This window comes from Larus michahellis, chromosome 15, assembly GCF_964199755.1.
Source record: "Larus michahellis chromosome 15, bLarMic1.1, whole genome shotgun sequence".
NCBI lineage: Eukaryota > Metazoa > Chordata > Aves > Charadriiformes > Laridae > Larus > Larus michahellis.
The window spans coordinates 11,078,100-11,101,138 of record NC_133910.1 but is presented as its reverse complement, the minus strand read 5'-3'; the positions used below and the strand labels follow the sequence as shown (position 1 = coordinate 11,101,138).

The 23,039-nt window shown below is 44.9% G+C and overlaps 1 protein-coding gene across 2 annotated transcripts; it reads left to right on the top strand.

Annotated features, from left to right (window-relative positions):
- The first annotated feature begins 1,937 nt into the window (after positions 1-1,937).
- Positions 1,938-22,954, top strand: UBAC1 (UBA domain containing 1). Of its 2 annotated transcripts, none has more exons than XM_074608489.1 (10): positions 1,938-2,364; positions 8,980-9,100; positions 11,222-11,295; positions 12,550-12,657; positions 13,744-13,846; positions 14,561-14,669; positions 16,135-16,366; positions 17,486-17,572; positions 18,455-18,593; positions 21,175-22,954. In XM_074608489.1, exons 1-10 carry the CDS (start codon positions 2,227-2,229, stop codon positions 21,288-21,290), a joined length of 1,227 nt encoding a protein of 408 aa, XP_074464590.1. In that variant the 5' UTR covers positions 1,938-2,226; the 3' UTR covers positions 21,291-22,954. The 2 variants fall into 2 exon arrangements, with proteins under 2 accessions (XP_074464590.1, XP_074464589.1); XM_074608488.1 differs by having other exon boundaries at positions 2,074-2,364; positions 13,729-13,846.
- The last annotated feature ends 85 nt before the right edge of the window (positions 22,955-23,039 follow it).

The window sequence follows — 23,039 nt, the reverse complement described above, 5'->3', positions numbered from 1 at the left end:
ATCGTTCCTCTCCCCTACAGAGAGAGCGGCTGCTGGGGTCACCGAGAGTCGCCTTCCCGAGTTGGCACCCAGACTCCCAGCTCTCCCCATGAAGCAGGAAAAGTTGCAGGGAGAAAATAACGTGGGTGGTCAGAAGAAAAGAGCAGTTCTCCGGGGCGGATTTGCTGGCCAGGACGTGGCCTGAAGCAGCGGATGGATGGAGCCAAAGCTCCCGCCTGGGCCCTTGGCAAGGGCAGGACTTGGGGTCACCCCACCGCTGTCCCCCAGACCTGCGCCTTCCCCTCGGCTCAGCCCCGGGGGACACCTCATGGATCCAGGGCCACCCTCGTGGGGGACAAAACTGGTGCGGGCTGACCCCAAAAGGAGCCGCTGCTGGCGGGGAGCTTGCTGAGGGGGAATTTGCTCCCTCTCGTGGGCTCCGGGAGCTGGTGTCTCCATCAAGGGTCGTGGAAAGGGATGGGATTTCTCCGTATCTTGGAAAATGGGAAAGAAAAATCTCCCACTTGGCCCTGGGGAGCTGCCGGCCCAGCACAATTTAAGCGTAAAGACCCCCCAGAAACGCACTCGTGGGTCAGGGTTCAGCGGCACCTACTGCTTCTGTCAGCCTAAAACTAAACCTGCTTTTTTGATGAGATCGAATTTTGGCTCTCCGGAGCTCTCAGCTCCTTCTCACATAACACTTTATTGCCTTTATTGTCTCTGGGTCTGCTAATTCTGTCTGGATTTATTTCTTCCAGAGAGCTTTAGCTGCCGTTCAACCAACTCCCGACTGCGTGTAACATGAATGCTACAGCGCTCACTCTCAGACACGAAACGATGCAACAGTCCCCATATTTTCTAGACAAGCACAGCTCCGTTTAGTAAATACATAAAAATCCAGCAGCTATAGCTGCAGTGCCTGTTTAATTTCAAGTTCCCTTTAAGAGTGTATTTAACACCAAAAGGCTTTGGACACAGGCTGCCGGCAATAATCTGGACAGGGAAAACAAGCCGAAGCATAGGGAGCGTGTAGAAAGCGCGGGGGCAGCCTTTTCCTATGGATTAGTCTTCAATTTCTATCACTTGCTCCCCGGGGAAGGAGTCACCGCAGCCGGTGGCACCCACGGACATGTGAAAAGGATGGGAGACGGGCAGGGAACTGCAGAGCTGGACAGGACAGGCTGGGCTCGGACAGACAGGCCCGGGAAACAGCCCTGGGGCAGACAGATAAGCCCCGGACAGACGGACAGGCCTGGGACAGACAGACACACAGGCCCCGGTGCAGCCCCCATGGTCCGCTCCTCCACGGCCGTGGGGCCGCCCCGCTCGGTACGTCCCCGAGGGCGGCTTTAGCCTCTTCCCGTCCCCAGGGCCGCCGCCGCCCGCCCGCCGGGGCTGGGCCCGGGTCCCCGCGGCGCAGAGGCGTCCCCGGACAGGCGGCGCCGCCGGCAGCTCGCGGTCCCCCTCTAACGGCGGAAGGGAGAACGCCGCGTCTCCCCGGCGTCCCCTCCTGCCCGGGCGCGGAGGACAGAGTCCCGCTGGGTCCCCCAGGGCCCTCCCGGCGGGGCAGCCGGCTCCCTGAACGCTGCCCGCGGACCGAGCGCTGCCGGCCGCCGACCGCCCGAGGCCGGCGGGCGACGCCTCAGCGCCACGGACTACACCTCCCACAGTGCCCCGGGGCGGCGGCGGCAGCACAGACCGCCATTCCCACAATGCGCTGCAAAAACACTTTTTTAAAAAAATTCTTTTTATTTTTTCATTCCGGGCCGCCCCTCCCGCCGCGGGGCCGTTAACAAACGGTGAAAAAAACCCTCCCTTGCGCGCCCAGGGGCAGAGGGCTTTATTCCCGCCCGGCGCCCTCGCGGTCTTCACTTCCGGTGCAGCAGCCAGAAAACTACATCTCCCAGCATGCCCTGCGGTGCTGGCTACTCTTCCGGTTCCGGTCGCGGCGGGAGCGCCCCCGTCCCCTGGGAGGGACCGGCGGGCCCAGGCGGTGACAGGAGCGGCGGCGGTGGGGCCGGGGCAGCGGCAGCGCGGCGGGGCGGGGGCAGCGCCGCCGGGGGCCCACCGAGCTCCCCCTCTCCTAGCGCGGCCCGGCCGGGCTCGCCGCTCCCCTCGGGCCTGGCGGGGTCACCTTCATGGGCGGGCGGTAGCGCGGGGCCCGGCGCACGGCGGTGCCCGGGGCCTGGTTGAGGAGGCGTCGGCGGGAGAGAGCGGGGCCCGGGGCCGGCGGTGGGGGCCGGGGCCATGTTCGTGCAGGAGGAGAAGATCTTCGCGGGGAAGGTGCTGAGGCTCCATGTGTGCACCATGGAGGGCGCGGAGTGGCTGGAGGAGGTCCCCGAGGACACCACGGTGGAGAAGCTGAAGGAGCGATGCCTGAAGCACGTAAGGAGCGGTGTCCCGGCCCGTCCCCCGGGGCCTGGAGCTCGCCTCGACGGCTCCCGGGCCGTGCGGTGCGCTGGGAGGGAGCGGCGAGGCCGGGTCGGGTGTGAGGCAGAGATAACACCCAAATCTCTGCGCTTTCGGCCGTATGGGGAGGGTTCCGGGCTGGGGCTGAAAATCACGGTCTGGAGGGACGGCAGGTAGGGCCCCGTGTGATGAAAGCTGATTTTTCCAACGCCCTGTAAGTGTCTTTTTTTTATATATATTAAAAAAAAAAGAAAAAAAAGTAGCACAAGTAAACAAGTGGGTTTGTGTTCTGGTTTCCTGGTTTGCTTTGTCTGCCACCCCCCCAGATTACACGTAACTGTTCCATATAGAAAGCAAATGCCCCTTTCAAGAGCTTTGTGTGTTGATAAAGGAGGATTTTTGGGAAAATTACTTTGCAACCTTGAGTTACAGAATTTGGCATGCGTTTTGCGGTAGAGTTAGAGACCACCAGCTCCTCCGTGCACTTTACGAACTGGTCACCATGCGTTGCAAGAGACTGGTGAACTGGCTTCTGATGATTTCCCCTCACAAATTATAGCCTGATTTGTTTCTTCTTTATATTTAAGAGCAGACAATGAAATTAAAAACTGCGGAGGAGAACTTCCCTTTTTTTGAAAAAGTCCTAGTACAGCCTCACCCTGTGTTGGCACAGTAGCCAGTGGCGTGTTCGGTGGGGAGGTAATTGGCTCGTCTAATGCTCTCCCAGTGCTCTAAGCAGTAAGGTCTTAATGGACATGTCCAAAGCACAAATTACTAATCACTGGAAGAAAAAATGCATAAAAATGCACGGGCTCTTTGTACTCAACATGCTCGATTACCACTGGTGTGTTTGTGGGTGTTAAATGTTAAAACCAGTCATTTCAAAACTATTGGACTGAATTTTGAACATCTGCCATGAGAATGTTTTACGTTAAAGCAAAAATGTGATTGACAACAACAGCGTTTAAGGTTGTGACCCATGACCAGGACTGTCCTAAAGTCTCTCATTCTGGAAGCAACACAGCGTGGTCTGGCAGCTCGAGTCGTAACCTGCTGAATTTCTTGCTGAGAGCCATATAACTTTTCAGTGTGAAAAGCAAGAGCCTTTACTCCCATCTCTGTAAGCCAAATTTACTAAACTGCATTTAGTAGTGGGTTTTTGTCTTCAAAGTCTTGCAAAGATTATTTTTTTCCATAAAACACAGTTGCAATAGGAGAAGGTACCTGTAATATACAATTATTTAATCCCCATTTGAAGGGTAAAAGCTTTTATTTTCTGAATGAGGGTGCCATGAAGTACGGGTGGCCAGCAGCCCAGGTGCCCTCTACCTTGGCCCTGCTAGTTACTTGCTTTCAACTAGAACCCCTGGAAACTACAGGTCACAGCACACACTGTTTTTTCTTGTCCGGTAGCCTTTGCAAGTGCTTTTTGATGTCGGGATGAGAAGGGCTACATTTGGGTTTTCTTGCCTGAAGTAGGTGCGATCCTTCTTGAGGGACAGTGGGGGCACAGGGCTCCCCACGCTGTTCTGTTCCTGAAAGAAGTCTAGTGCTCCCCGTCTGTCCCCCTTCAGCACAGCTGAGTGATTAAGCAGAAGAGTGGTGCCCAAACAGGGAGGGGTAATGATTACATGCGTATGTACAGAGCTGAAAGGCCTTTAATTATCAGGAAGCTTAATTGAATAGATGCTTGTATTGCAGTGTGAGTCGGGGCAGAAGACAATTGATAACTTGGCGTGATGTGTGATTTCATTCTCTCTGCTGCTTTGTACTAATGGTATGGATTTGCATAACCATTATGGATAATATATAGTTTTATGGAGGGGAAAAGTAGAAATGGAAAAATCATGACTCCTGATCATGGGTATGTTGCAATGAATCTTGATAGCACCTTGAGATAATTTATGCAGCTGTCTACTGTAAGATGCTGATTATTATGTTCCCAAAAGTCTTTGAAATTATTCTTGAAATCAATCAGCAGAGGAAGATGATACTTGTGAGGGATTTGAACTAGGAAGGTGGCCACTTTTCCCTCCATAACATTCAAATGCTTGCTGATCTCTGAAGTGTCATTCTTGATGTTGTTTTTTTTCCCCTGAATTTTGTGTTTTGTTTTTTTGTTACAGATAAAGCAAAAAAAAAAAACCAAACAAAAAACCAAACTAAACAACCCTTCTGCTGGTTTTATCTCTTGACCTGTAACAATTTAGTGCTGATTGTTGTTAAACTGCCACCTTTAGTTATGTTGTTTATGTAGTCTGTGAACAAATATCTGATAAGTTGTTTCCCTTCTAGTTATTTTTGAACTGAAGTTTCGTCATCAAAGTGTTCTCTTGGAACAGTCACTTGTCCCTGCACAAGGCCCCACCGCCTCAGCGGGAGCACGGCTGGCAGGAGCAGGCCCTGAGCTCTCCTGTGGTTTCCTTAAAAAGCAACTGTCCCTTTCGGAACCAGAATTGAGAAGGGTCAGCTTAACCATGGAAACTCAAGCTTGACTTAAATATTTTTATGGTCCATAATTCTTGTGCCCAGCGCTGACAGGCCAAGTAGAGCACTGCATTGGCCAGCGGTGCCGTAGGCGGTCCTGGTTCTGATACTCGCATCGCAAGAGACTGTTGCTTCTTGCTGAGGCTCAGGAGTATTTCTAAAATACTGATGTAAATTGTGGTCATGCACTCGGGATGCACAAACGTGGGCTGTATGCGTACGTAAGCTCTACCTCTAATTTTCCTGGCAGCGTGGGGCAAGCTTTTAATGCTTCTGTGCTTCTGCTTCCCTTTTTCTTAAGCTGTCTCAGTGATACTCGCCTGGGTTTTAAGGTATGATAAGGAGTATCTGTGGAACGGAGATGCAAGGTGCTAGTTCTCAGAGTACAAAGATAAGGTAGGTTCATGCCCTTGGGCGTTTTGGATACTTTGAGGGATGCGGATAGTTTAAGCCACCCAAGCTTAGTAGTAGGGAGTGTCAGTACTATTTTCAAATGTTTCTGTTAATAAAAGCAAACAAAACAATGCGTTTTCTTATTTCAAAAACAAACAGAAAGCCTTGTGGTTTATCAGCATTCCAAGCTTTGCAAACAGCATTTAGCATCACCAGGGCTTACAGTTTCAGCAGTTGCTCAGGCACCTGTGAACAGAAGTTTCTCACCTGCCTGGCAAAGCAGCCTCCTGTAAACTCAGTTTTGAAAAGAAATGCTAATATTTATGCTGGAAGCAAAACCATGAAACAGGAGATCTTCTTACAATCCTTTTGTACAAAAAGATGTGAGAGAGCTCATCTTCCCCAGCATGCTGCACCTCTGATGGCTGGCGGAGCAGAGGAATGGTGCTCGTTATCCCTAGCTGTGCCCCGCAGTGCCCTGGGGCAGCCAAGTGCACCCTGATTTCTCTGCGTCGGGGTGCACCCTGAGTTGTTGTCTTCCTTTTGCTTGTGTGACAGACACTTCCTCTGCACTGTGCATGGGATTCTTCTCCTCCTCACTGCTCTCCTTGTGGATTGTCAGTGCTGCTCTCTCTCTGGGCAGGAAAATGTTTTCAGTTACGCTTTAAAGCATTGTATTTAATACAAAAGCGCTGTGTTTTGGCAGATAGCGTTCTCATGAAGCAAGATTCCGCAGTGAGACCTGATGATTAGTGGTGGTGGTTCCTGGTGGGCTGTTGAGAGCTATTAGAGGCATTGCCTGTTAAGATGGCCTTTCTATTTCCAGGACATGTTAAAATGTTAAGATACGCTAATTATTTCACTGAGCAGTCTCTTTGAGATACGTGTTTGTCTATACATCCCTTATTGTTCCACGCAGTTGTTAACAAAGTGGCTAGAGGAACAAGAAGTAAGAATAGGTGTCCACAGGAATTTCTTTTAAAACAGTCACCTCTCTTTTTTCACTTAGACTTTCACCTTATTAGTAAGTATTATAATTGCACGCATGCCCCCCTTTATATGTGCTAGGGAAAAAAAATGGGTGATAGGTCTGTGTCATGTCCCATCCTGTCCTGCCCCAAACATACACCTCCCAGCTCCTATTTTCAAGTTCTTCCTTTTGGGATCTGACTCTAAGGATCTATAACAGTAATATTTTGAGGTGTTTGGAGAGGAGATGTTCCACTGATGTACTCTTACACATTTTGGGTAACTTGTCAGATCCATTATAGGAGGTACTCCCAGCTGCTTCTAGGCTTTAATGCATTCTTTGGCTTTTGTTCAGCAGTTAATATGCTGAAGGATTAGTAAGAAGCTTCTGTTATACAAAGCAGGACTCAAACATTCTCACCTCAATCTTATTGAGGCATCAGAACTGTACAGAAGTTCAGATGAGGAATTGAAGATCTGACTGTGTTGAAAACAAGGGCGTTAAGTTTGGGAAAAGAGCAGGCAGCTGAGTTTTCTGTCAGTTGCAGTCACAACAGAAAAGGTGATGATGGGCTAAAAGGATTCCTTTGAAGGAGGCTGGTGATGGATATTATGATGAATATGACTAAATGCTACATCAAAGCGAAGCACTGACTTCAGTGGGGTTTTCTGGAAACGTCGCAGTTACGTGAAGGGTGAATGCACTCTCCTGCAAACACTGTAACAGTGGCTTGGCAGAAACATGTATTGAAAGAAGTGTCATTAAAAGCTTTTTTCCGTGAGCAGAGCAGGTGAGGTCAGTATTAAGTGTCCTATTTTGTGGTGAGAACAGCAGCATCAATTTTGTAGGTTGTTTTTAATTTTGCCCTTCTGGAATTGCAACTACTGTGCTTTCTTTTTCCACTCAAACAAATTGTAAGCCTCCAGATGCATTGATGTAATGTTCTTGAAATCTGTCACTGTGGATCTGGGAGTCACTCTGGTGTAAAGATGAGTCAATTCAAGACCTCTGTGTGTGCACGCTCTTTTTTAGGATTTGAACTTGATTTCCTCGTGAATTAATTGACATACAATTTCGATTTGTAATAAGGAATTGAGTACAACATTCATATATGAAAAACATTGACTGTATGCTGGTTATTTATGGTTGGGAAGAAAAGTTGTGGATGTAACTTTTGTTCAGCACTTTCATCAGGTTAGGGCTCTGGCAGCCAAATCTGTTGATTACAGCTTGAAATGAGGTGTAGAAACTGCTCTTTCCTTCCCAGTTTAAGGTCAAGTATACCAAAATCACTGCTGGCAGTTGCTTGTTTAGTCTGACAGCATGTGTAAATAATAATTATTAGATGAAGCAGAGAGTCTCTGTCTCCTCTATTTTGACACTAGTTACAAATGAGAAACATACTGCGTTATTATAGTCTTCCCTTCTGCCAAACCACTGGATGCTCTTTGTAGATTTGCATTTTTAGTTCATAATACTAATTGCTACCCCAGACTTCTCATAGAATCACAGAATGCCAGGTTGGAAGGTACCTCAAGGATCATCTGGTCCAACCTTTCTTGGCAAAAGATGGTCTAAACAAGATGGCCAGCACCCTGTTCTGCTGAGTCTTAAAGATGCCCGATGATGGGGAATCCACCACTTCCCTGGAGAGATTATTCCAATGGTTGATGGTTTACACTGTGAAAAATTTTCCTCTTGTGTCCAGTTGGAATCTCCCCAAGAGTAACTTGTACCCATTGCCCCTTGTCTCTTCCATGGGGCTACTTGTAAGAAGGGAGTCTCCATCTTCTTTGTAGCCACCCTTTAAATAATGAGATGTGGTGATAAGGTCTCCCCTGAGCCTTCTTTTCTCAAGGCTGAACAAACACAGTTCTCTCAGCCTTTCCCCATCCAGCAGGCTTTCAAGTCCTTTCATCATCTTTGTGACCCTTCTCTGGATCCTTTCCATCCTGTCCGTGACTTTTTTTGTGTAGCGGGGACCAGAACTGAATGCAGTATTCCAGGTGTGGCCTGAGCAGAGTGGGATAATGACTTTGTCTCTGCTGGTGGTGCCCTTGGTGATGCAGCCCTGCATCCCGTTGGCTTTCTTTGCACTGCAGCATGCTGTTCACTAGGAGTGATCTAGTGCAGAATTAACGTAGCTGTGGGTCCTAGAGCATCCTTGCTTTGCTCCAAATCTCCGTAGGCCCGACTATAGGACCAAGCACTCGGAATTAAGTGTCATAGAGATGTACTGTACTGCAAAAGTGTAAATCCACTGACAGAGGCTGGTGCCCTTGAAGGGATCATTTGGGGCGATTGGGCTGTAATGTTAGGTCTTTGAAACTGTCTGCTCAAACAAGTTCTTTAGAGCATTGGTAACCAGTTGGCAATTAAATCATAGAATATCTTAAGTTGGAAGGGACCCTTGAGGATCATCGAGTGCAGCTTCCTGAGGTAGCTGTTAATTTAACAGCATCAAGAAGGAAGGCTAGAATCCTTCCTTTTGATTATTCTTCCTATCCAGGAGCCTTGGACATGCAGGTAGAAACCTATCCCAGTCAGTATTGTTATTGCACAATTCAAGCCTTGGTTTCTGTAATAAAATACATTCTGTGCACTGGCCTCTAGCTTAAGCTATTTAGAAGCCAGTAATTGATGGCACGGTTTGTATGTGGACAGTCCTAAGTGCAAGGTGAAGTGATTCATGCAGTTAAGCCTTCGGTCTTCTGATCTTCAACATTTATTATCTTCTGCAGTGTGTACCTGGGAGCTTGGAGGATCCAAAAACCGTGACACATCATAAGTTGATACATGCTACTTCTGAGAAGGTGCTGACAGACACAAAAACAGTGTTGGAGGAAAACATTCAAGATAGAGGTAAGATTGTCTGGTTATTAATCCTATCAGCCTCAAAACATGAGATTGTGTTTCACTATTTGGCGAGCTCCAAATAGTAACCTTTTTAATATCAGCTGTGCTTTCACATAGGAAACTAATAAGGTGGCAAAAAAGGAAGAGGAAAAAAAAATTATTTCTTTTTGCCCCCCAGAGAAAGTAGCTTGAGCAGTTTGCTTCTGTTCACTCTTCGTTTAAGAGCTGGAAGGGAATTAAGAGTTCATTAAGTCAATAAGTTAAACAGATTATTTTTATCTCATTTTCAAGGATTTTTTTTAAAACCTCCAGGGCAGTATTTATCCCTCAAAATTATACAAAATTAGTTATCATGGCTGAGTATTCCATGACAGGGGGGCTTTGGGGTGTTTCTTGAGGTCTCCAGGCCAAGCAGAAGGATGGTTGCTGGCGTCTATCCGAGTTCCTGCAGTTTAGATCTCGTTCTGTCCTCTGCAAACATAGGTCAGAATCCATCACACTACAGTATCACTGACTACAGTAGAGTATGGGAGGTGGTATGTATTTGCTCCTGAACTTTAAAGGTTTAGGATTAAGGATTAAGGTAAAGGATTAATGTGAAACAAAAGACGATGTAAAGATGAGAGCTGGAGTCTGTTTTTACTAGGCAGCTTAAGCTAATGGCCCCTTCTGGAGGTAAAGGGCAGTGGTGCAGAAAATGAGAGAAGCAGAACTGCTGTAGACTGAAATATTGTCTGAACCAGAAACGCAGCAGGAGTAAAATTCCTGGGTTTTTGCCTGAGTTCATGCAGGCTGGAGAACTGCTGCTGTGAACATGAGCAGTTTGGTGTCTCTTCCAAGGCAGTGTCACTTACCACCTTCAGAGCTGAACAGGAGCTGAGAAGTGCCATCATAGGCAAAGGCAAGGGACAGCATTTTTGCCGATTGGTGGTGTATTATTTCTAGGCGAGGTGCCGGCTCCTACAGAGTTTTGAATTGCAGTTTGCAGCAGCTAGGCAGTATTCACTGTTTAGTCATAGTAAGCTGTTGTGCAAATGCCTTTTTGCTCCTTTCCCTCTGCCATCTCCTCTCCCTTTCATGTGCCTTGTCAGGGAGACGAGATCGCAGCCAACAGCTGACTGCCACCGGCTGACTGCGCAGAGCAGCCAAGAGTCAGCATGTGGATCCTTTCGCGTTCTGATCAGCTGGACAAATGAGGGTTAAGAGCCTTCACCAGCTGTTGCTCTTGGCTGTTATGTGCTGAGCCTGACCAAGGGAACTTGTGCAAAGCATGCTTTGTTTGCTTTTCACCTGCTTATTGCAGTGGACTAAAAGCTGCCTGTCAAGCTGTATCTGGCTGAAGGACTGCAGGTGCTGCACAGGCCCATTTTGGGCTCTAACTAGTGTGTCTGCATCTTTCCAGCCTTAGAATGTATGTGGTAGTAACTGAGGTGCTAGAAACTCGTAAAGCATTGTGTGAAGTTTAGAAAAAGGGTGCCTTGTAAGGGGAAAGTATTAGTCTTAAAAGCCCAAATCAAGCTCATGCCGGATCATGTGGGATATCTGAGACTGAAGACTTGTTTGCCCTCGAGAGTTGCCCCGATGGGCTACTAGTGATGCATCCCTGCTGTAGACCTTGAATTGCTCTGCTGCTGCCGTTTGCGCACAAAGGTGAGCTTCAGCCTGGTACTGGAAGCTCTCGTTGCGGCTTGGCACTTGCCTTGCCGCAGTTGAAGGAAGGGCCCAGCGTAGACCAAACCCATCCGTGGCCTGTCTCTACTGCTTCCTTCTCACTGAAAGTGCCATGCTTTCTTATTATGATGAGTCAATTGATGTATTATTAATGTACAAGACAACTGGAGCCTGTAATACCCTTTCTTTAGTGATGTTGTGTGAGGAGAAGAAACCAGGAACAGTCAAAGTGTAACTAATAACGGACCGTGTTTTGAATTCAGTGTGCACTAAGGAATTGCAAATACCGAAGGGGAGTGTGTAAAGCCATGCAAGTTTTAAAGTGTGAAAAAGGTCTGATGCTACAGTGGAATTAATACAGAATCAATCTCCAGGAAAAACTGAATTTGTGAAGTATCCTACAAGAACTGTTTTCACGTTACTTTCTGGTTTATTTCATTGTCATTCTCTTTCTAGATGTCTTACTTTTAATAAAGAAGCGTGCGCCACCTCCGCTCCCCAAAATGGCAGATGTGTCAGCAGAGGAGAAAGTGAGTTTGAGTGACTTCTTGACTTGGCCTTTTTGATTAACTGCTTTATTAGTGAGCTGCAGAAGGTTTACTGTGGTGTATTCTTTTTGTTTGTAGAGGCAAATGCTGTCAGTTAAATTCTAGGGAAATTATTTCACATGTCTTCCAAACTTTGAGGAAGCTGATTTTCCATTTTTAACTTTGGTTGTGAGAACATTTGCCTTAGAATAAGACATGCGGATATGCTCTATGGAAGTGGTATAGATTTAATCTTTGAACAAATGTCTAGTAACTGTATAAGCATAGTTCAGCAAGTGCCTTGCTTTCGGTTTGAAAACCCAGTAGAAATGTGTTGATTTGCTGTCAGGCCGTCTTCTGTCTTTTCTGTGTGTGGCTTGTCGCCCTCTAACCAGGTCTCTAGAGCTGAAGTGTTGGCCCCCTACTGTTCTTCTTGCTTTGTTTTATTGGAATGTAATTGTTACTGAGGGTCAGGGATGCCCATGAGGATGCTTATGCACGAGTGGTACTGCAGTTGATGTTATCGCATAAACACTTCGAGCGATGCTTGTGCTTGACACTGTGAATTTCTAGGTGTCTCTACTTCGTCCTTGCACAGCTTTGTTTCTTCTTGCTTCCTGTAGGTATTGCTGTATGTCTCTGTATCCCTTCCTGTAGGTATTGCTGTATGTCTCTCTCTTCAGTATGGTCTTGCTGTACAGAATGTCACTGTAAGAGCATAAGTTATAAGACTGGGAAATATTTATGGTTTGTACCCTATGTCTTGTCCTGGACTATAAGCATGTACTGAAAATCCAAGGCACTGTATATCTCTGCATGATACTTGCAAGCAGCGAAGCACTTCCAATATTCAGTAGTTAAGTGTTAGTCTGTGCACAGTATTGGTACATCTCTCAATAAACCACGGGTTTGAAGAGAGCAGGCCATGTGGAGCAGAATATGGTCAGGGCACGGAGGCCTCTGAGTTCTCTCTGTGTTTGATACATCACTTTCCCTCTTTATGCTGGAGTTTCCCTGTGTGGTTAGGTAACAGAAATAGGTATAAGGACCCTACAGGTCCAGTTTTGCTCTATATTTGCAAAATGATAGTGGTGCTGTTAATCTCTTGTATTGCTAGACTGCTGTTTCTCTTAGTTGCAAGTTACAGAGCACTGCTTGATGCCTTGGTGAAGAATATGAAACTGCTCTCCGCTATGCTGTGTTCTCTGTTCTGTGGATAATGGGTTATGAAACCTGATCGTGTTTCCTATCCTTCAGAGGAAACAAGAGCAGAAAGCTCCTGATAAGGATGCTATTCTCAAAGCAACTGCAAATCTGCCCTCTCGCAATGTAGATCGCACTGTGGCCCATCATAACATGAGGGATGTAAGTATTAGACTTGACTTCTTTAACTCGCACACTAATGTCCAAATAGGCCTTTGTCTTGTATAACCTTTTCTCTTACATGCGAATGTGATTCTCTTTTCTCTGTAAGAGAAATTCAGATGTATATAACATATTTTAATGCAGATAGTATGACCTGTGTCTAAATCTTAAGCTATTTAGTGATAATAAAACACTCTGCTCTAAATTATGATTTTTAAATGTTTTGTTTGTCCCTGGGAAAGCCTCAGTAAGTGTATTCAAGACCCGGCAAATGTGAAGTTAGGGGTTTTTATTTCTTGAGTCTTAAATAGTTCATGTGTTTGCAGTGGTGTTTTTCTCTTCCGTGGTTTTGAAAAGAGAAATTAGGCATAAATGTTGCCTTCAGTAATCACTTGCTGATAGTCTGCAGTGCCTCTAACTGTGTCTTCAGCAGCGTGGGGACTGCTTTTACCCTTCTGTACTAGTAGGAGTACAAAGCAGCGAACCTACCTACATATTTCATGCTCTCAGAGTGCCCTAGTAACCTAAAGGGGACAGCTGGCATTTAAGCTCTTTAATGTCCAACATGACCTACTGAGCACGGCGTTTTAAAAAACAAACGTCCAACTGAAAGGAATTTGCAATGTTTCAGTTTAGAAAATAGCTTTGATCTCTGCTATTCAAATTTTGATTACTAGAAAGCAAATGGTAGTCCAGGAAGACTCACTGGTTCACAGAAGCGAGTAGCGCTGGTACGGAGCTACCGTGACTGTCGTCTTACAGCGTTTGTGCAAGGTGAGAGTCAAAGTGTTTCTGTGAAGCAATGAGTTTTCTTGAACACTGCACATCTTGTGGTGGTACTGGGCAGCGAGCTGTGGTAGAAATAAAAGGACCTTTCTGCCCAGTAGCTTTTACTCTACATGTAGCACTTCACAGGAAAGGCCTGGTGCTTCTTGAGAGACTAAAGAATGAAAATAAAACCCTAATAAAGCAACCATCTGTACAGGGGGCCAGACTGCTGCTGAGATACTAACAATAGAGATATTAAGATTTAATGATGTCTGGTAACTTCCTGTCTCGATGTTTTGACAGTTTCCTTTCTTGCAGTTCCAGACAGAGCTCCGGAAGATCTTAGTGTCTCTCATAGAAGTTGCGCAGAAATTGCTAGCGCTGAACCCAGATGCGGTTGAACTCTTTAAGAAGGCAAATGGTATGAACCATATATCTTTATAGTTACTAGTTCAATCCTGGGAACTTGTTTGCTTCCATAGCAGAAGAAAGGGCTCGCGGGGTGAAGTCCAGACCTTGATGTAATAGCAAAGCTACTACAAACTTTGTGGCAAAGATTTCACCTTGTGGATATAGATTGTATAAAACTTGGGAATTTATAAGGTCCCTTTGGGACAGGTGAGAAGTTCAATTTAAAAATAAAATCATTGGTACTGAAAAAATTGGAAAACTTCACAAGTTGCGCTTTAAGGATGGTAAAGAATAGTTGAAAACGCACAATGAGATAGTAAAATGAGGAGAAAGTGTAGCTGTTAAATTCAGTTTGTGGGAAATGCCCTTGAGATTTGCCATGACCAAATGCAACTTACGTTCTAGATAAATGATAAATAGATCTTCAATGAATCTCATATATATTTACTTATGTGGAAATACCATGGTCATGTGAGAGTTGGCTGTCTTTAATTTGAGATCTTGAACACATCTGGACAAAGTCTTTGTCCTGGAAGAATCTATCTGAGCCAGACCAAGCTGAGTGCAACAAATTAAATGATGAGATAGCAAATTCGGGGCAGAAACAAAAGAAGGGATGGAAGAGAAGAATGGGGTTTGAACTTAACACATGCCATTCCATTGAGAAAGGGGGTTATTTTAGCTTGAAGTCAATCTGAACGTTGTTTTGTTTGTGTATGTGTAGCCATGCTGGATGAGGATGAGGAAGACAGAGTGGATGAGATAGCTCTGCGACAGCTTACAGAAATGGGGTTTCCAGAAAGCAGAGCTGTCAAAGCCCTTCGATTAAATCAGTAAGTGTACTCAGCACACTGCCTGTAAATTACTTGATATGGTTAAAAAAAACCTTGCATATTTTTTTTCTAAAGTCTCCTTATGTGGGTCACCTAAAACTAGGTTGGAAGAAGCACTAAGTCAAAGAACAGTGCTGCCGCAGGCAGTGCGCAGGTGCGGGTGGCACAGGGAAGGGGAAACAGTGCTGTACTTGCTCTGGAAAGAATAGCTGGTCTGTGGTTCACAAGGCTGCCGGGCTCGCACTGTTTCCAGTATTAAACTCACGTTTTCTTCTGCTTTTAGAATTCAGATTTTACAGAGGGGAAAAAAGCAAACCTAGCCCATCCACGTTAGTCTTTCAACTGTAGAAAAATATTTTGTGCTGATCTTTTAAAAACATTCCAAGAATATTGTGAAGTCCAGATAGCAACTGTAGGAAAATACAAGAACTACTACATTACCTCCTGCCCTAAGAAGAATCAGCTGTGCTGCCTCCCTCCTGAGAGGGCTTTGTTAGGCCATTCTCAAATTTCTAGTGATAGAGAATCCACGATATATTCCAGTCACTCTTTGCCAGTATCTCTGCCTTGTGGCTCAGAAAGACTTTCTCCCCTGATGTCCTCCATCTTTCACGTTGTAACTGAAAAGCCAAATAGGCAAAGGTTTTCCTTTCCTTTCTGTGAATATGTAATAATTCCCGTGTGTCAAATGAAATTACATGTTCAGTTGCCCTATCATTACTTTGCCTTCTCTGTATTCATTGGGAAGAGATGTGTTGGGGTGCTGTCAAGATCCCTAAGCTTGAGCACTTGCACTGGATAGCAAGTCACCCTGTTACGGTCGTGATGTTCTGTTCCCTTGGGCTGGCCTCTCCTTCGAGGCATCACAGATTGCTTACGTTACAGTGGAGGAAGAACAGAGTGGTACATGTCCAAGTGCAGTTGCCTGTGTTGAATTTTGTTCTTGCTCAAGGCATATTGTGCACACGTAATGTTTTTCACTCTCTTTTTTCTTTTTCTTATGGTGTTAATGGCATTCCTTGGTTGCTGGATGGATGTCAGAGAGATCTCCTTAAGAAGCAACAAAGCAGCTTGCATCTGAGATGTGGTTCCGTGTAAATTCGGAACACGCTTTGTTTGCAGTTTTGTCAACAGTTGCAATTAGTCAGTGTTTGTCTGTTGTGAAGTAAAGCAGATGACGTGGGGAATTAGGTGACTCCCTCAGAAATGCCTTATAAAATCTGGGTTGCAGCTGTCCAAGTTGGACCTCATTCCTCTGGCTTCAGAGAAGATTGTGGTGTCCCAAATGCACAGAGAATTAAGGTGCTCTGAGACTTGCTCCAAAACTTTGTTATTTATGATTTTTCAGATACTAATTAACCTGCAAGTCAATATACCATGGGGATAAATGCAAAGGCAAATGTATGTGGAACACTACTGTGCATCTGGAGTGTTTCTCACCCCTGTTTTTGGATTTGCGTTTCAGTATGTCAGTGACACAGGCCATGGAGTGGTTGATAGAACACGCGGATGACCCTACAGTGGATGCTCCGCTCCCAGGTCAGACTCCAGCAGAAGCCACAGCTGAAGCTGGCGCATCCTCCGCTGAAGCGACTGCAGGTCCTAGTTCAGAAGCGAGTGCGGAAGAGGCCAAGGATGAGCTGACAGAAATATTTAAGAAGATCCGGAGGAAAAGAGAGTTTCGTCCAGACCCACGAGTACGTGCTGTTTGTTTCGCTATATAACTGTTAGGATTGGAAGGGACTCTGCGGGCACCATGGAATCCAAATAAATGTTTAGTTAATAAATGAAATGGGCCATCTGGGTAGACGTATATTATGCTGGCTTGACAGTATTTTAGTGGAAGTCTTTAGGGACTGTTTAAATTCAGGTTGCTGAAAGCGATATTACCTAATTAATGCATCGCTGTCTCAGATAGCAGTATCTACAGTACTGGCACTGTTACTTCTGCACCTGAAAATTAACTGGTGGGACTGAAATGAGCTGCCAGACTCCTGGCATTGCTTTCTATGACTGCTGTCTAGGAAGGAAGGGTTGCAGGACAGGAGTAGGTCCTTTTGCTGTGGAAAAGGACGGAAGGGCTTTGTTGTATCTAGAGGGCAAGGAAAATTATCAGCAGCAGATTTAAGTCTTGCAGCAAATGCAGAAGTTAATCTTTTTTTTTCAGAACACAGTATTAGCTGAAGTGAAAATACGTGCTGTTATCACACTGTAAACTCACCAGGAGGTGCTCTTTAGAATCTAGCACTTTGTTTTTACAACTAGCTGTTTCTTGAGATTTTTGGTTAAAAGCTGCAAATGTATTTGATGACCTGGGTACAATTTCTAAACGATTAAACATTCTCATAACAGTATCTAGGTGCGCTTGTCTAAATACATAACACTCACTAGCAATATAATAAATCCAGGAAGTGAAATTAAATTGAGTGAATAGAACTGCAAATGCGTGCGAGCTTGATCTGTCAGCGAGATGTGCACAAAAGCTTTATGATGTGAGAGAAGTTCTAAAATAAGGTGTTTCAGTCCTGCTCCTCTCCTTTCTGCCCCAGGTACACTTGCGTTTCGCTTTGCATTCAGCTTTCAGGGCTGAGGATAGGAACTACCGTCACTCTTAAGATTTATTCTTCTTCTGTAATAAAGGCACTTTTAATATAGGGTATTTGAAAACTTCATAGATAAATCACTTAGTGGTCTACACATGGAAACGATGGGGGGTTTTAGCCCACAAAAAGCTCCTGCACAGAAGGTGAAAGGATATGATTGTTCTCATTTCTGTTTTAAATGGTACATTATTAAGCTGTGCAAATCTGCTACAGGCTGTCATTGCCCTGATGGAGATGGGATTTGATGAAAAAGAAGTGGTAGATGCACTCAGAGTAAACAACAACCAGCAAAATGCGGCTGTGAGTACAATGTCACTTCTGTTCCTTATTGCTGTAATATGCTGTTCAACTGATTCTTTTCATCATTGAATTGGTGATGTTTTGATCTGTCATAAAGCCCAACTGTTACTGGAGATGAAATGAGCACTATATAGTCTGTGCCTCTTTCAAATTAGATGCACAACTAGAATACAAAGGTTTTAGACTTCTTAGGAGGAACTCGGCATGCGTGAGGCCAAGGCTGATCGGGTTGGGATAGCGTGTGTGGATTTTCAAAAAGCTTTTGAGAAACTCCCTCGATAGAGTCTGCAAAAGAGATTATGCTGTCATGAGAAAGGAAAAGGTATTCCCAATAAGTAATAACAGATTAAAGTACAGGACTAAATGATCAAGCAAGAGATTCAAGCCATGCAGCGTGTAAATTACCATGTTGCAGCAATGCATTCTGCAGTTTATGGGATCAAAAAATATGAAGGTGTACAAAGATCAACTAGTCCCCTCCTAGTGGATGATATGTTAAGGAAAATTACGTGGGCACAGCTGACAGCCAAGGAGTCTTCTCTTCTTAAGCATCCAGTGCTGGCTCCTCTTGGAGAGAAGATATTGGCCTGGATGGTACTTCAGGCTGCCGCATTGTAACCGTGTTGATGGGGCTCCTTTTGAGGCAGTACATAAGTAGGATAACACACATCTTCCCAGCACAGCTGCTGTTCCCATTGAAATAAAGGTGTGGGAGCAACACAGAAATTAATAGTAATCTAGTGTGAAAAGAAACGTATAGCTCTGTCTTTAACCGTGAGAGGAAAAAATATTTTTAACATGCCACATTGTCTGAACTTTTGAGACGCTTTCATTCTGATGGAATCGATCATGAAATCTGTTGTGCCTGGTGATTTCTTTCAGTGTGAATGGCTGCTGGGAGACAGAAAGCCTTCTCCAGAGGACTTAGATAAGGGAATTGACACCAATAGCCCTCTCTTCCAAGCCATCTTAGAAAACCCAGTGGTACAGTTAGGGCTGACCAACCCTAAAACTCTACTAGGTAAGTCCTGCTTGGGTTCCTTATATATGTGTGTGTGTGTGTATATATACACGCACCCTGTCTCTGTAGTTGCTAGCAAATAAGAATAGAGACTGGATGATGATGGCACACTTTGTGGGATAGGTGCAGCTCTGTACCCTTTTCCTCTCTTTCAGCAACTGTATTGTTTGTTTGCTTCATACTGCAACTCAGCTAAACCCAGAACAGAACTTGGGGCTGTCCCAGAAATGCTGCTAATTCCCCAGGCTACTGGATTACACTTGCTGAACTCAGAACTTTAATAGCTGCTGGCTGCAGTGCTTTTGTGGATTTAGGAGACCTTTTGTGTGCACCCTTTGGCCACGAGGGGAAAAATCAGGAATGTCTGTCTAGAACGCTGGTTATTTCACAGAAAAAACAAGCTGTCTCCTGCTGTACAGCTTACTGTGTGCTGCGGCCTGATCATTGGGATGGGAGATAACTTGTGGAAGGGTAACCAAACAAGAAGTCTGAGCTCAGGGCTTGCCTATCAAAGCTGAGATAACATACGTGAAAATACACTTTGTCCTACTTGAGTTTCAGCTCCGTGGTAAAGTCTCTGTTCGCGGCCAGAAAGGCTGTGAGCACAGCAAGTTTCCAACTGATGAGCCCGACAGTGAAACACAGATCTCGGATGAATTGGTGTCTGACGCTGGAGGATGATACAGAAGAATGACATTGGCTCTGTGATGCATATAAAAAGTCTTGCATTTAGTCTTTGGCTTCAAAATGTAGTTGAAGACTTGCTTTTAAATAAAGGGTGTATGCACAGCTCTTTTGAGAGAGCTTTTAAAAATACTACTTTAAATGTAATTAGGAGAGTTTGCAAGCCTTTAAATAATTCAAGAGCAAGACCTTCCCACCCTGATTTCTGAACAAATGGTCTCCATTTCCAACCAGGGTTCCATGCTGCAGCTCAGAATATAAATAGAAGATGAAATGCCATTATATGCGCTTGTAAAGCTTGGATGAACATCTGAGAACATATTCCTAATGATACATCTGCAAATTGCTTGTGTCACAGAATTTAATAATGAATGTTTGCAACTAATTAGATGCTTACAGAATGCTGATAAGTCTTTAGTTTTAAGCTTTTGAGTCTGTGTAAAAGAATATAGTTAAAGTGGTGAGAAGCGAGATCAGTACTTGATTCTGGGCTTTTCTGTAGGCATGCTGCATGACCTTGAGCAAGGTATTAATGATGAGCCTTTCAGAGGTGCTGGGTACTTAGAGCTCCCACTAAAGTCACTTGGAGCATTGTACACTCACGCTCCTGGCAAAATTAAGACACTGACCTTGGTGCAGCTCTGCCAGAGTCCGAACACTGACATTTGGGTGACTTCTGCATAGGTCAGATGTGCAAGTGCTTTTTTTGTCCTGCTCCGAAATGACGGCTCCACATGTCTGGTAGTCCAGCTCAGTGTCTGTCACAAGGCTTATAAATTATTGCCTGGACTGATCTTCTGCCAAATTTGCAGCTTAGCTCTTCCAGTGGCTGTCTGGTTCCTTCAACATAACTAGAAGAGTGAAAATTAACACATTTTAAAAAACAAACAAACAAAACAACAAAGCTTATTGTAAAGACAGCTGTGTATAGAAAGAAACTACTGCTTTTAAATATTTGGATTGCTGTCATGGTTCAGAAAGGGAGGTGATTGTTCTGCACAGCCAGCCTTTCCCCTTCTGCCTGGGTCTAGCCAGGTGGAACTGGCTGCCTCCCTGCCACCCTCTACTCTCCAGATCCCGGGAAGGAGAAAGCACACGCTGCTCCGAGGGAAGATGCTGCTTCCCTTCTGGCTCCAGGGGCCTCTATGAAAAGAGAGCACTCTGAGATTTGAGGCTCAAGGGGCTACGGTTTTGCTGGCTCTGCTGCTCATTCCTGGGTAGCCTTTTGCTTACCTGCTTCTTATTTTGCTGGCTTAGTTTTCTCTTCTGAGGTGTTATGAGAGAGTAGCCACAGGACAACCGAAGTGTGGCACAGGAAAGCAAAGGTGACAGAGGCAAGGGGGGACAGGGCTTTCTATGAACTGTCTTGGTTAAGTACCAAAGAGGAAAAAGATACTGGTGCAGGAACTAGCCATTAAGAAATCTAGGCTGGGACATGGAAGATCTTCGATCGCAAGAGTGGAGTTGCAGAAGACTCTTCCCCCAGGAGTATTGGCAGCGAATGACCCAGTTCTATGATGGGCATTCATAAATGGGTGAATTGCACGGCAGGTACCCTGCTCCTGCAGGTGGACACTTCTAAGGCTTTAGCTCTTCAAACCTGTGTCCTTGAGGTTTTGTGAGGTGGACCATAATCCAGGCTGAGTACTTAATCAGCCTCTGTCTGCAGTGAATCTGATGCTGGGGAATGGGGGAAGCGTAACAGCCTGTAGCATCCCAGGCCGTGGAGACTTAGGAGCGCAAATGGTAAATGTATTATCCCCACCATTTTTGGGTGATGCTTGCCCACTGCCTTTGAGTTGCAGCTATTTCTAACTGTCCTGTTGTTGAAGCATCCCGAATGTGGAAGCCTTTGCTGACTGAAGGACTGAGTGTTGCAATTTCCATCTCTCGGCAGCCTTCGAGGATATGCTTGAAAACCCCTTGAACAGCACTCAGTGGATGAACGATCCAGAAACTGGGCCTGTCATGCTACAGATCTCCCGAATCTTCCAGACGCTGAATCGCACGTAGAGGGGAATGCCAGTCCACTGTGCCACTTCCTACTGTCCCTCGCGTCACCTTCTCCTCACCGGGAGGGTGCTTGGATTGTCTGGGGAGGGGGGCGGCTGGAAGGGCAGGGGGGGCGATCCCATCTGAATGGGTCTCTCGCACGAGAGCTTATGTAGTTACAGCCAACTGCAGTTAATTGCCTTGTGGATTTAGTGTTAGTGGAAGAGGTTTGAAGACTTGTTTATGTTTTCAGGTATTAGGCTTAAAATAAAGTATATCAAAAAATAGGAAAAGGTTTTGTGAAAACGATTATGAATCTGATTGTTGGAAAGAAATACGATATTGCTTGTTAAAAAGGCCTGTGACAATAGTTTTCTAGCCAGTTTTGCTAGCATCTGGCTAGTGTTTACAAAAGGTCACTGACCACTAGCATAGGATATTAATCATCTCCATACAGTATTAACTTATGGCTATATCAAATTATAAAATGCTTTTTTAAATTGATTCTTAGGAAATGTTTTTTAAAAGTCCAAATATTGGGAGAGCAAGCACATTTCTATCCAAACTTGTTTATCGTACGTTATAATTTAAACAGAGTAATTCAGAGATGGAATTCTTTTAATAAATAGCATTACTTTTTCCTATTTATTTTCTGCGTTAGTGTTGTTCCAGTCCCACAGTGGTTGTACTTGTAGGAGGTTCTCTGTCAGCTACGTTAAAGATGCAGTATCTCTTTCACGGCAGAACTCGCTACACCAAGGCTTGGATTCTCAAGTTGGCTACAGTTCATACGTTCGTACTCTGCCATATCCTAACGCGAGGATGTATTCATGGAATGGGGTTTTTCCATTTCTGTGTGCATGGTTTTGGAAAGGGAGACTTGTGGTTTATGACTTTGCTTCAAACTGTTTACAAAAAAGCAGCTAATTTGCATGGGTTTTTCACTGGTGATCTGTAAAGAAGCAGAACTGCTTAGGTTTTTATCTTGTTTAACGTATTTAAGAGCACGCTTGAAATTATTACCTTCTTTGAGATAGAAGTGGTGTTTCTTGACACTTATTTTTACCTTGGAAATACCAAGAATGTCAGGCGGTGTCTTTCCTCTTTTGTCAGAAAACTGACTTGAGATTTCAGACAGGAGTTGTGAGCTCTTAAGAGCAGAACTCACTGGTAAATATCCAGCTAGTTTTTAGGATTGGGCTCTGCAGGTGTTACTTTTTTAACAATCTGAACAAAAATGGGGTTTTGTTGTCAAATTAGTGAAACATGATTGATGTCTGTCATAATCCCTGCCATGTCTTGTGTTTTCACAGCTTTTTTTTGGAAAGGAAGGCTCAGCAAGCCCTGCCCCTCCAAAATGCAGAGTAACCAGATGGAGACCCTGTCCTTAAATAGCACAAAGGGCTGCTCTCAAACAGAGACATCCCAAAAAGCTCTGCAAGTCTTTTATTTTTTTTCTTTTTTTATTTTTTTTTTTAAGTGTGGGTTTGCCTGGGTTTTTTTGGTGCGGTTGGTTTTTTTTAAACAAAAATGTAACAAGACACAACCCGAAACCCTACAACAAGTTTTGGCCTGAACTTGGCATCTAATCTCTGCTGTTACTCAGTTGAGGCACTGGAGTTGCCAATTTCACATAATTAATATGAAGGGTGGGGAAATAAAGACAGCTTGAGATTTTATCTTGACTTACTATCCCAGTGTTATTTTTTTTTGTTATTTGTAAGCTCATGTTAAGCTTTACAGTTCATGACTGCTGAAATATTTACTTCT

Excerpts from the sequence above, each read along its gene's own strand:
- UBAC1 (XM_074608488.1), top strand. The coding sequence starts at position 2,227 with ATGTTCGTGCAGGAGGAGAAGATCTTCGCGGGGAAGGTGCTGAGGCTC. Across the intron at positions 9,101-11,221 it reads GGAAAACATTCAAGATAGAG|ATGTCTTACTTTTAATAAAG; the intron begins GTAAGATTGTCT and ends TTCTCTTTCTAG. Across the intron at positions 12,658-13,728 it reads CCCATCATAACATGAGGGAT|TTTCCTTTCTTGCAGTTCCA; the intron begins GTAAGTATTAGA and ends ATGTTTTGACAG.